The sequence below is a fragment of the Orbicella faveolata genome, unplaced genomic scaffold (assembly GCF_042242905.1).
Source record: "Orbicella faveolata isolate gen_17 unplaced genomic scaffold, um_ofav_v1 contig_24, whole genome shotgun sequence".
Taxonomy (NCBI): Eukaryota; Metazoa; Cnidaria; class Anthozoa; order Scleractinia; family Merulinidae; genus Orbicella; species Orbicella faveolata.
In genome coordinates this window covers 20346302-20360557 of record NW_028301552.1, presented here as the reverse complement: position 1 = coordinate 20360557, position 14256 = coordinate 20346302, and the positions used below count along the sequence as shown (strand labels likewise).

At 40.3% G+C, this 14256-nt stretch overlaps 1 protein-coding gene across 2 annotated transcripts in view; it reads left to right on the top strand.

The window, feature by feature from the left end:
* The window catches only part of LOC110057104 (uncharacterized), a 35313-nt gene extending 21372 nt beyond the window's left edge, over positions 1–13941 (top strand). For both annotated transcript variants that reach the window (XM_089292166.1, XM_089292167.1), the window contains 6 exons: positions 794–892; positions 8208–8438; positions 9395–9609; positions 10046–10086; positions 11592–11688; positions 12216–13941. In XM_089292166.1, coding sequence (XP_089148292.1) covers positions 794–892; positions 8208–8438; positions 9395–9609; positions 10046–10086; positions 11592–11688; positions 12216–12411 — 879 coding nt within the window. In that variant the 3' untranslated portion in view covers positions 12412–13941. The remainder of the gene's footprint in view (positions 1–793; positions 893–8207; positions 8439–9394; positions 9610–10045; positions 10087–11591; positions 11689–12215) is intronic.
* Positions 13942–14256: the final 315 nt, after the last annotated feature.

Sequence of the window (14256 nt, the reverse complement as noted above, 5' to 3'; positions counted from 1 at the left end):
TTTTCTAGATTATTAGCCTTCCTAGAATAAAACTGAAAAAAATAAACCAGAGAGACTGACTTAAGAAGGATAGTATGGTTAAGCAAATTCCGGGGGGGACAACAAAAAATATATAACTTACCATATCTCAAAAAATAATCATCACGGCAAAAAACGGTTTCCGGCATTTTACTCCTCAAGTCAAGGCCTTTCCAATGCCATAATCTTTTTATCAGATTTTACAAAAAATTATAGCACGTTTTGTCACAACTTCCAAATTAAAATAAACTGGAGAACAAAGAAAGCTCATCTGCCAAACTTGGTTCAGAAATATATAAACCAAGCAAATATAGCCCTCATGAAACATTAGGGGGGTGGTTTGGCCCCTATTCCCTTTTATAGCTCCAAATGAAAACAAAACGAATTAAACGTCCTTTCTCCACCAAGTGCTCCATCTAGCTGGTCTAAACGCTGAACGCTCTGTTTAATCTTGCTCACTTCCCGTTACGCGAGGAACGGTCGCGTATTGGCTCTCTCCGCCCGGGTAGGGGGAGGGAGCGGGTAACCCCGCAGTAGACGAGCATTCCGTCTAGGGGGATCAGAAATACTCTTAGTCGCTTAACTCCATGGAAACCGGAATAAACCTCGGCGGTATGGACCACTTCACCCAGCGACAAACTCGTTTGGCCCAGAGAATACGTAGAATCCCGACTGGCATCTTATTGCTCGTGTAACGCATTTGCGTTTGCCTGGTTAATTACGGTATGTTTCCCCTCTAGTTGAAGGTCTTTCGCTTTATTGGTTAAGCTATTAGTTCTTGCAGGTCATCGACTCCACATTGGAGGTCGCCCAAAAGGAGGCAAACTGCTCTCACTACTGCGACAATCTTGGAAGTGATGACATGCTATCCCAGGTCTGATCAATTGATTTTTGGTTTTGTTACTGCTTGTATCCGTATGGTAAATTTTATATGTTGTTATATCTGAGTTTTAAAAACCTCACTACCGTACTCAAGACATTCATTCATAGTACATAGCTGCACACTACTTTGATTGAATTAATATTAGTCGACAGCATACCTTCCAGGAGGATGTATTTTTATTACAAATGAAGTACAAAAAAATGTAGGGGCGACTGTTCACAGGCTAAAAAGGAGGAGGTATTACTAAGAGTCCAGCTGTTAATGGACAAAATCGTTCGTTTTTTGATAAAAGCATCAAACTTGGCAGGGTTACTAACCTCTGTAAGACAAATATTTCCTGATATGGAGCCATGCCAAATTTTCTTCCAGAACCATGGAATGCGCATGTCAAAAATATGGCATACAAGGCCCTTACATGGAAACGAGGCTGATGCAAAATACCAATTTTTTTGCCTTCTGGGACTACTATGCTTAGTGTCTTGCATTTTTAATACAACAACAAATTAACCATTGCCTTTGAGTCTTAAATTGTCACGTGATAGTCACGTGACCATTATGTTCAATTACCAGCAAAGCAATACGCACTGATGAAATCATTACCATTTTTAGAACTACCAAAGAAATCACTCAAACTAAAAATTGAAAACAAACTACTAAGTGTTCTCGAAGCTGAATATTCCTTCATTGAGGTTTGCAGGATCATTTCTAAATTAAAATGCCAGTATCAGTAGCAAAAAAAAAAAAAACAACCAACCAGCAATCAAGCAAACAAACAAACAAAATATTATCTATTAAATCACATTCTTTCCCCACTTTTTCTTTTTATTTTGTTCACTTTTTTTTCTAATGTTCTATTTTTCTCTATTTATCATGGTAATAATAATAGTAATAAAAGTAATAATGATAATAATAATAATAGTAATAATAATAATAATAATAATAATAATAATAATAATAATAATAAATCATTTGTAACTATTGATAGACTGGCCCGCCTAGACTAGCATAGCTATCCGCGGGCCAGACCAACTGTAAAATGTAGGTTTTATTAAGAAATAAAATGATGACGATGAATGATGATGATTTTTTACATACTAATTTTATTATTTGCAATGTAGATTCTATTATCTAGACTAGGAAGTTCAAACCTTGAATGTATGTTTTGGATGTGCCAAAAACGTAATATCAGATCGAGGCTGAGATACAGAGTCAATTTTTATAGTTTTGATTGACATGATTTTCTTGAGCTACTTGCTTACTGAGATTGAGACACCTTTTCTATTTCGCGTTTGAAACTTTCAAATATGCCGGAATAGATCAGGTATGTCACAACACTAGCTGAACTTTTTGGTCTGAAGGAAACGTTTTGAAAAACAGCTTTCATTGGCTGTAACGTTCCTAAGCCTGCTTTTAAAAACACTAGGTGAATAAAGGTTCTTTTAGTTGTAATTTCCACCACAACTGCACAAACCAGTACAGTCAAGATTAGCCTTCAAGCATATGTTAATTTTGTAAGAGAAAAAGAGTTTCCAATCACTTTGCTGCAGTATTTTTTCAAGGAAATGCAGAAAAAATGTAAATAGCATTAAAATGTAAAATACATCAATCATGTCAATTTAGATAATGCAGCCCGGCTTATGAATTTGTTTAGGTTGCTTTTAAAGTACGTTCTAAACTTAAATGAAAAAACAAGGAAACTTGGAATACGACCTACTGGGTGGTACATTTTATGTCAGAAAGAAATGTTATCTTTAATCTTTAATCATTATTTATATACGGTAAAAATAACATGCCTAAGATCCTAAACCTAAAATTCTGATCCTAATATCATATTAACTTACAACATTCTACTTATAAACCTGATTTCCGTGAATACAGGGTAAGCTGTTCCAAAGGGTTGCGCCGCTGTAACTAAAACTATTTTTCATGTAATTAGTTCTCGGAAAGGGAACAACAAGTTTGTTAACCGAGTCCCTCAGAGCATAATTTATTTCGTGTTACAAATTTCAGTTAGAAGTGAGATATTCGGGAACCAGACCGTTTAAAGACTTGAAAACCATTGGGGCTTTGTCGAGGAAAAGGTTGTTGTTATTCATCGTGGTGGATGCAATAATAAAGTGTATTATCGTTTGTCTCACGATGTAGTCACTTGAGATGTAGATCGCGACGTTTCGACTGCTTACTGCTAGTCTTCTTCAGGCTATAAGGTCGACTGATTGCACGGTATCATTTATGTCACAAAGGTCGGCTGTGATTGGTGCATTTCGATCCTCCTATTGTTCCATTGTTCCGGCGAGTAGCTGTTCCCTCAGTGGTCCGCTGTTGTACCGTTCTCCTGTTGTTGTGTTTCTTGATCGTGGGTATCCATGCTTCAGGAATTTTAATTCCACTATCCCTGTTGATGTTGTTAGGATGAAGTCTTATGTGAATAGCTTCCTTGACCCTACGTGTGTACCAGTGAGGATCTCGATCAATAAACTTGACCTCATTCCAGATAGGATAGTGGCCGGTCTCGTGGGTGTGTTCAGAAACGGCGGAGGTCTGGGTACAGGCGAGTCGTATATCCCTGTCGTGTTCTTTGATCCTCTCCTGCATAGATCTCCCTGTTTCCCCGATGTAGACTTTGCCGCACTCACAGGGAATCCTGTAGACAACACCATCTTGTTTAGCCGGGTTGACGGTGTCCTTTGGTCGCACTAAGTGTGACCGAAGTGTCGTGTCGGACTTAAAGACGGTGCGAATGCCTTGTTGTTCTAGGCAGCGGCGGAGAGACTCCGAAACTCCTTGGACATAAGGTAAAACGGCGGTGGATTTAAATTCTGCGACAGGCTCTCTTCTTGGGGTTGTTCGTGCCTTTGTGATCTTCTGTACAAAAGAGGAGGGATATCCGTTAGAAACAAGTACAGATGACAGATGTTTCTTCTCTCCAGCGATTACTGATGGTTTGGTGACGAGACGTTTAGCCCGGTCGTACAGACACTTCACAATACCGCGCTTTACTGACTGAGGGTGGTGTGAATCATACGCTAGGTACTGATCGGTATGTGTTGGTTTCCTGTAGACACTGGTGATAAGGCGGCCATCAGGTTCTCTGTAAACTGACGTGTCGAGAAAGGCGATCTTGTTGTTGTTCTCGATCTCCATGGTGAGACGGATTGATGATTGATGACTGTTCAGGTGTTGCAGAAAGACGTCAACTCTATCCCGATCCAGGATGGTGAAAGTATCATCTACGTAGCGTTTCCAGATCTTAGGCTTGCAAGGAGCGGACTCTATTGCTTGTTCTTCAAATATCTCCATGTAGAGATTAGCAATAACCGCGGATACAGGGCTCCCCATGGCTGTGCCGTCTCGTTGTTTGTAAATCGATCCGTTGTACTGGAAGTACGTAGATCTAATACGAAATTCAAGAGGTCCGCGATTTGAACTGGTGTAAGTGTCGTGCGGTCAGCCAGGCCTGCGTCGTTCTCCATTTTTTGTAGCGCGGCTTGTACGGCGCCCTCGATCGGTACGTTGGTAAACAGTGACTCTACGTCGAAAGACACCATGATCTCGTGGTCCTGGATCTCTTCACTGGCGATGGTGGAGGCGAAGTCAGTTGAGTTCTTCACTGTGAAGTTCGAGTTACCTGCAAGAGGAGATAATACGTTAGCCAAGAAAGCAGACAGGCCGTATGCAAAGGTGTTGACACACGACACAATTGGCCTAAGCGGTGTGTCGGCCTTGTGGATCTTCGGCAAACCATAGATCCTAGGTGGTTGTTTGTGTCGGGGTCTGATCTTATTATAAACCGCCTCTGATATGTGTCCACTCCGTTTCAGGGTTAGCAGCTTCTCAGATAGCTTCCGGGTCAAGCGGTCTGTCGGATCTTTGTTGAGCAGCTGGTACGGTCCGGAATCAATTAGCGCTGACATTTTTGCGTGGTATGTGTCAGCGTCCAGGATTACGCTGGCGCGTCCTTTGTCGGCCGGAAGGACCATGATGGAGTTGTCCTCTTTTAAGCTTTTAAGAGCCTCCTGTTGTTCCTTCGTGATGTTGGGCGCGGGTGGTTGTGCCTGTTGAAGGATGGTGTTGACGGATCTCCTGACTGTGTCTGCTCGCTCCGCATCTAGTAGCCTGACTGCTGACTCAATCTTGGCGATGATCTCGGTGGCTGGGACGCTCGTAGGAGTCACGGCGAAATTTAGACCTTTCTTCAGTAGGGACACCTCAGCTTCGTTAAGGGTCCTGGATGACAAGTTGATAACCCACTTTGTTTTGTCAACAAAAGTTGTAGGGGAAACAGAAGACTGTTTCTCTCGCAAAAGTTTCTCAAACTTGCGCTGTTGACGGTCTTTGGTGGTATTAAAGACTCGCTGGGTAGTGGATTTAACCTTGTCGAGTACTTTTGCAGCGTCATCCGCAGAAGAGCAGATGTTATGCTCTGTGCTGTTGATTCGGCGTCTTTCTTCGTATCTGCCTTGGCTCTCTGCGTCAGTCTGATTCTTTCCCTCAGGAATCTCATGGATGCTAGTTCAGCGACTCTGCCTGCGCCTCTGTTGGGAACTGGCGGCCGAACTTGCAGATCTCTTGGAACAATGTGGTTCTTAATACACCTTGTGAGAAAGGTGAGATGGTTGGTATAGCGTGCGAGCTTGTGTGAGCAACGCTCATGTCGACGAATCAACCTTAGGGCTGTGCACCCATATTTCTGGTCAATGTCGAGGAAAAGGTTGTTGTTATTCATCGTGGTGGATGCAATAATAAAGTGTATTATCGTTTGTCTCACGATGTAGGGCTTTCTGAATTTGACATTGAAATTGCAAGTCTTTCCAGCTGAGTTTGTGAAACAAGGAATCCAGATCAGCGTCATAGCCCAATGAAGTTATTACTCGTGCAGCACGGTTTTGTAGTTTTTGTAGCCTGTTAGATAATGTTTTGCCACAGTTACCCCAGGCTAGGCTGCAGTAATCAAAGTGAGGTTGAGGTAGTGAGTTGCATATGCAGAGTAGGGTAGATTGAGGCACAAATGACTTAAGGTGATTCCTTAATATTGCATTGCGCATCCCTAAGTCATGAGCCCGTGCGCGTGCAAAACGTAAGAGATTTCCCTCAAACTAAGCTCGATAGCGAAATAAATGCTCCTTTTCTCTTAAACGAGCACGGTGACCCCTGATTTTTTTTCGGGCATTTGCTAAGAACAGTCTAATAAAGAACATATTTAAGGAAGAAAAAACGTTTGATAGTAGAACATGATTTTCTTTTTGGAAAATAGTTCCGAACTGGGTGTATTTTGGCCAAGGCGAGGACTTCAAGCTAACCAAGGAACCGTCCGAAAAAGTGCAATATTCCCACAACCAGGCAATCAAAAACGGCTTAAATAAAGCAATACTGCTTATGTTAATAAAAGAAGCTTTACTTTCAACATAAAATTTTCTGTCTTTCAAGCAAGCAAGACTTAATTCTGGAACAATACCGGTTTCGCCCCATGGCGAGTTCGCCCCCACCATAAAATCTCTATTTCGGGTTCGTCCCAAAATTTTGTCTTCGTGTTTACGTAGTTGTCATCGAGTTATTAAAAGTCTTCGAAGAATCATTTTAGTCTATGCCGTATGTTCATGCCATCTCGCCATCAGGCGGTCTCGCCACCAACGAACTCCCGGTCGCCACCGTGCGAAGTCAACTCGCACCAAGCGAAGTCACCTCGCCAGCAAGCGAAGTTTCTTCGCCACCAGTAATCTAATAAGGCAGTGGGTAAAAGAACGAGGAATAATCTCTATATGCGACTCGATCTGGTTGGGGGCGAACTCGATCAAGTTGAGTCGATGTAGGGGCGAACTCGGTGGGGGCGAACTCGCCATGGGGCGAAACCGGCAGCTACCTAATTCAATTCTGTATGAAGGTGATTCGAATTTTTAACCCGTAACCAGTAAAAACACCCCATTTTAAGAGCCTGCTGACGCGTTAACCAGCTTGGTGACCCTATTTATGTATTGAATTTTTTTAATTTTCATATCGTGGATGTTAATTATGCCAAGTTGCAAAAGAAGTTTGATAGTAGGACAATTTCAAGGGAATTACCTTAACTAAATTTATGGCTCCAATTACAGAAGCGATCTTTTTACACAGTTGATGTGGGAATGCCACGTCAGATTTTCATTGACATTTACTCCACGTGATTTCGCAGAAGAAACTTGTTCAATCGGAACATTATTAATGGAGAGTTTGAGTGTATCAGATAGAGTACTTAATCTTTGCCTGGAGCCGATCAATATAAATGTAGCGTTCAAGGTAAGTCTGTTAGACTCAAGCCATTTGCTTAGTTTTTCAAGGTCGTGAGATAGACTAGACTGAATCGGAGGCAAATCAGAACCAGCGTAATTAATGTGGGTGTCATCAGCACACTTTCTAGGTGTGCTAAATGATAGACAGTTAGGCAAATCGTTAATATGAATTAGAAATAAAAGAGGACCAAGGATCGTTCCCTGTCGCACACCACATTTAAGAGTGGTGAAGTCAGAGAGACAGCCATTAACGGAGCACCATTGTGTGCGCTTAGTCAAATACGATTTAAACCAATCAAGAGTTTTTTCTTGAATTCCGCACCGAAATTAGTTATATTCCGTTAAGCCAGACTTAAGCAAATCACCTCAATAGCCAGCATAGATCCATCCTTTGTCTCGGCCTCGATTTGATGCAAAGCCCCAAAATGACATTGTGCCTGCCGAAACACAGGTTTCTAAGTTTGAATATCTTATTACTCTATATTGTAATGTTCAAAATAATTACTTCTTTTTATTTGCGAGGAAAAACGAGAAAGAAGAGGAAAAAAAAATTAATCGTATTAATGCAATATTCGGTATTATTTTATTCTTTATTGAAAACGATGGTCACATGACTAATCACGTGACAAATTTTTCGACTCCCAGATATTTTATAAGTTGCTGTTATATTAAAAAGCAAGAAATCCAGGCAAAGTTCTCCGGAAAAGGCTTAGAAATAAACATTTTAACTCAGCCTCGCTCCCATGTAAGGGCCTTATATGTCATTTTTTGACATGAGCGTAGCGTGCTTCTGGGTGGAAATTTGGGATGGCTCCATATCAGAAAATGTTTACCTTATAGAGGTTAGTCATCCTGGGAAGTTTCATGCTTTTTATCACAAAATGAACAATTCTGGTTATTTTTGGCTCTTAACAGTAGGCCTATAACAACACTTTGTTCTCGAACTTACTGAAGCACTGTTGATGTCCCACCCATTCCATACCGAACTCTGTCTCTACTTTCGCCTTACCTCAATCAGTTTCCTTCGATTCCTAACCTTATAGGAAGCAACTAACAAACAAGCAACTAACAAGCAGCTCTCCTCAGAAGCAATTTTAAAATGTTCCCAACAAGGCTCTGGAATCGACAAAGATACGATCGAGATGAAACATATTGAGCGAACAAGTTACAGTAATGAGGTTAGCGATGTCTCCGATTGTACCAAAGAGGACGAAGATAAGAGATTTGTATTAACAGATCTTCTGTCATTCTCATGGCAGATAGCAAAAGGAATGGTAGGTGATCCTAATCCACTTAATCTAACTTCCTCATAACATAGATGCTCCTAACTATGATAAAGGCCTGTTTCCAAGGGTAGGCAGTGATTGAAATAAAACAAAATCTAAGACAATACTTAAGTTGTGATAAGTTAATAAAGATGGCGAATTTTAAGCTCGGTAATGAAATGTGTCATGTTGATTCACCTTCACATTTCATTACCGAGCTTAAAATTCACCATCTTTATTAACTTATCACTACTCACGATGAATTCGATAGCGTTGATCCTAGCAGTATGCAGGACACCTATCATATATGAACTCAGTTAAATGACCTTGCTCTCCATGAGTTCTCGTAGCTCAGTGGATACAGCGCCCGCCCGGTGTTCGGGAGGTCATGGGTTCGATTCCTGTCGGGGACTCAGAATTTTTCTTTGTCCCACGCTCGTGTCATGTTGATTAATTCACCTTCACAATACTTAAGTTATTGTGTAAAGGGAGCCGGTTGATTAGCGATCTCGATATTTATTACATTTTAACTTTCCTCAACTGTGATTTGCTTTTATCATGTTTGTTTTGTCTCCTGGGGAACGCCAAAGACAAATGTTAAGATATGTCTTGTGATTTCGCTGTTTACACCAAGGTAACATGGCCCTCTGAAAACGGACACTGTTCTCTGATAGAGCCATCCTACTTCTTGGGGACAGTAGTGGTGATGCTTCTTGGGCACAACAAGGAATATAAGACAAAATTCGGGTCCACAAAATGTACAGCGACCGCATAGGGGCCAATGCACTCCCCAATTCGATTGTCAAGACGACCCCATGGGGGACGACGCTTGGCATGTAAGAGAGAGCTATGTTTTGATTAAAAGGGTGTTACTCGCAGGAAGGACTAGCTACCTCCATATAAATATAGGCTGTTTATATTTGCTGAAGAGAAATACGGCGTCACTATTTAACTCTGTTGAACAGGAGTACCTGTCAAGTAGAAACTTCGTCCATCGTGACCTGGCCGCTCGTAACATTCTTGTTGGAGAGAACAAGGAAGTAAAAGTAGCCGATTTTGGACTCAGTCGTCAAGTGCAAGAAGAGAACGTCTACCACTGCAGTAAGCAGCGAAAACTGCCGATCAAATGGATGGCACCTGAAGCCATTTACGACCAAGTCTTTACCTCACAGAGTGACGTGTTAGTAGTAGTTAATATGCAGATTCAGCCAGGCCTAAAAGCAGAAATCCCATATAAAAAAACTAATTATAAGATTATAATTGTAAAAAAGAAAAAAAATATATAGCAAAACCAGAGGAAGCACCTTCAGTTCGAAAGGTCACAAAGACACAGAGAAACCTAATTTGTAAAATCGTCATTTTCGGATAGATTATTGATATTTTATGATCGTTTTGCATGACACTAGATACAATGTCTTTCAATTTTTCGTTTTTCACGTATAATACAGCGTGCATGGCACATTACTGAACACGGGTGTATATTATGACAGCCGGAAGGGATTAGCATTAGCATGTTGAAACTAAATTATACAGCCCATCAAGGGCGCAATTAGTCATTCTTGTAAATGCTGACTATGCACGTGATATTTATATTTCCTTTTTGCTCTGTACTTCAGGTGGGCATACGGCATACTCTTGTGGGAGATAGTCACTTTTGGTATGTTTATTTATCCGAGGGCTTAGGTGTACCTCTCAAAATCATTAATAACCCATCAAGTTAAAACGAAGAAAATAACAACTGTGAAGGAGGTTTGGATACCCGGTCTTAATTAGCATAGACTTTGCCGATTTTACTTCTCGGTTTACATAAACTTCTCAGTTTTACTTTCGATTGAGAAGATATATCAAACTTTCGAAACAGCGTTTCATCGGCTATCCAAACATGTCGAATTTCGTCAAAAATACTCCGCTGCGCGTCGTATTTTCAACTCTCTTCTCGGTGTTTGGATATTCCGATGAAACACTGTCTCTCGTGTTTGATACATAACTTGATCATATATGACTTAAGGGTCCATTTTGATGCGTTTTTCTCGTTTTCTTTACTTCAATAACCTAATATATAGATTTAGCCAAGTCTATGAGCCGAGTTCTTGATTGCAATAATTAACCATAAAGGAAAAAGAGGATTTGCTTTTCTTGGATCAGAAATTCAAAACATGACATTTGTAAGCATGTAATTGTTCAGCGTGTGGGTTTGCTATTTTTCCAGTTAAATTTTAACAAACTGTACCCAAAACGTTTACCCAAGATTGTAAAAATTACGTACGCAATATATTAGGGACTTTCCAAGAGACAATCGTCCAAGGAATATGTCGGAATAAAGTCAACAACGCGCTAGGGGCTAATTTGCGCCGAAATTTTGCCTTTGCACGTACTCCATCCTTCTCCCCCAGAGTAACAACCTTGCTTGAGCCCGCGATCTGACCAAAAAACCAGTACAGCGGACAGCATGTTTTGACAGCTGTCAATTAATCATAACATGGATGGCCAAAATCAAAGATGTACCTATGGTAATGGTGCTACTCTTTGATTTTCAAGGTATGGTCAGTCACCTCCAATTTTTTTAGATCGATGGGTTACCAAATTAATTTTTTTAAGGTATGGAGCTCCACTCGCGCGCCTTTGGCGCGCAGGACCTCCACCATAACTCCTTAAGTAAGAGTAGCGTGGCCAACCAAACAAATTTCGGGGTACGCTGTGTAGCTGTGTAGTAAAGTCTAGCGCGAATAAAATATTTATTCCAGCACGCCCTCACGTTTAGTTGACTGTACAATGTTCAAGTCTCTTCAGTCGATAACTAACCTGATTGGGTGAATATTTTCAGGACACGCGCGGCAGCTAATCTTATGGGCTTAATGAAAAGCAATTTAAAATTAAAACTTACAACGCCTGGACGTAGAAACACTTCAGCCTTTGTACGAACAACTTAAAACAAAATTTGAACTTTTACATGTACTTATGGAGGTGTAGATTATCAGCTCCTTTGACTGTTGTCATTTTACAGCTTGGCAGTTTTTCAATAGTCATGTTGTGGTGGACCAATCTGTATTAGTGTCCGATTCTCCTATGAAAGGTGAATTTGAAGCAGAGGCGGTCTGGGAAGGGAATCATGACCCGGATTTAAACCTCTATACAGAAACTATTTCTTTGTTTAAATTTAAGGTGGCTCTCCTTACCCCACTGTCACCAACACTGAACTCTACAAACTTCTCAAGCAAGGATATCGTATGGAAAAGCCAAGTTTCTGCTCTGATGAATTGTGAGTTTCAATTCAAATGCTATGTCGCAGAAACATTCTGCTTCAAAGTGAACAAATGATTGAAAAGCAAAAATACCAGTTCATGATTTTGCCTGTCGAGCTGAATAAGCTTAGTCACCAGAAACGGGTAATTAATGTAATACATTTACTTTCCATCTACGAGCCTATATGCAAGGCAATATGTGCATTCCTAGCGTGGCGCTTACTACACTTCCCATAGCGTGAAGCACTTAGGAAGTATCACCACTTCTCTCGGATGAGATGCTTAGCTAGTCCATCACGTGTAACCGCTGGAATTTTGTCACGCTAGCCTTACCATGTGCCGATACCAAGTCCCTAGGCTAGAGAGAGGCACTGACCAGGGCTTCCATCTCCCCTCCCTCCCCTACTCACCTCACCACTTGATCCGGTGTCCAACGTGCTAATCATATACCACGGTTTCTGTTATGAGTTGTGATACGTAACAGAATTGTTATCAACTCGCACTCCTGATCTTTTGAGCTCTGCTTGTTTTGTCAACTCTCAAGGTACCAGATAATGAAGGCGTGCTGGAATGAGAAAGCCTCGGAGAGACCAACTTTTGGACAACTCCGTCAGACCTTGGAGCTGATGTTGCAGAAGGACGTTCCATATTTGGAGTTATCACAGATTAATAAACAATCCATGAATTACTTTAGTATTTTAGATGTTAACAGTCATACCGGGCTAGTTGATATGGAATAAGAAGTAGAGAGGTTGGCTTAATATTGTACAAATCAAGTACGGTGACGAAAATCTTGGTTTACAGTGAATGCTTTATCACAGGATAAACCGGTTTTCACTTGAGTGCTGAAAGTAAACCACATTTGCTTTGGTTTTGCATCATTGCGCTAAACGATTGGATTAAAAGCTCACGTAACTTTGTCATCCAATCAGAAGTGAAGCCAAAACCAATCGTGACTCGCTCGTAAACGTTTTCACTCTCTTCGCGTCAGTTACTTCTATTTCCTTCCGGTTTTGATTTGTTCTCTAGATTGTTTTTGTCTTCTCTGATTGGCCAGAGTAATTACTTTGATTTTACGACGCTCAATTAAAAACCGCTTTAACGCGTTACAATAAGATTATGAGCTCTAGACATCTTTGAAGTGGCAGTTGATAAGACCTTCAGAGTCATTTGGGGCGAAAATATGCCAGGATACTTGTCCTTGGACATTATCTGTTCCACGAAGCTCACAGTTTTCCTCGAGCTACGCTCTCGGAAAACTGTTCGCTTCTCGGGATCTCAATTTTCCAATGATTTTTAATTAAATCTCCCTCCGAGACTTCGAAAAAAGAGAAAAAGTTGCCTTTTTGTAGATTACCTCTAGCAGGACTTTACACTTATGGTCATAGTGTTCCACGGTTCAGCTGATCAGATGGTAATTATTTGTATCAGTGAACCAATTAATATACCAGAAATTCTCATATCATTGTTTTTAAAAGAATCTTGTAATTATGTAGTGGTTAGTGCGTTAGATAGTTCCTATTGCCATTGAAAATAGGCTTCAATCGTGCTTAGGACAGCTAAGCAACAAGATGAATATTTGTCATTTACGCGGGTTTAACATTGACAGTATATCCTTCATTTTATTTTATTTGCCATAAAAAAAGAACAAAGAAATTACATTTACTAGTATGCAAAAAAAAGAACAAAAAATGGCGAGGGAGCCTAATAAAAACAACGGGCTTGTAAACTTAGTTCCTCCCAAGAAATACAAGATGACTAAAACTATACATTATTATAGTAAATGACGTATTGACAAACCATATTAGTACACTTCACAGAATTAGCTAGACATTGCTGATAATAGATGTTTAAAGGATGCAAGAGATGAACAGCCAGTGATCTCAAGAGAAAGAAAGTTAAAATATTTTGGACCACGATAGAAAATAGAGAATGGCTGGATATTAGTCCTACATCATGGAAGACGAAAGGAGTGTGCTTGCCTTGTGTTGTAACCATGGATTTGGTTGTTTGTTGTGAATATATTTACAAATTTGTGAGGGAGAGGAGAGTTTTTAAACGACAACATAAACTGACCTAGATGTACTAAATGAATGTCTTGAGGTGGCAAGTCACGTTTCAGTGTTTAACCAGCCATGCAAGTTTATGTCACTGTTACGAAAGATTTATCAAACGTTTGTTGTTGTTAATACGAATTGGTCAGTGTTAGCCACAGAGGGACTGTTTGACAATTTGGTTTCAAATTTCAATAAAACCTTGTGCATGAGGTACCACGTGTTAGAAATTGCATTTATGTCCAACTGAACAAGTCCAATTCTCATAAATTTGACAGTTGTTGTATACTACCTGCATTTACGATGCCTTTTGTTAGTTGCTCCCAAAATTGTCTGGCTTCTGTTTTCGAGTGTAACTTTAAAAAAGTTTTATATACCTGAAAAATAGGAAGGAAAAAATTCAAATGAAATTATTTGAATCACTTTCATGTTTGGTGACGCCTTGGAGTGATTTATGGTAATAAATACAGAGATCCAACATTATGGGCATAGCAGAAAGTTATGAGCCCGTTAGGTATTCCATTATATGGG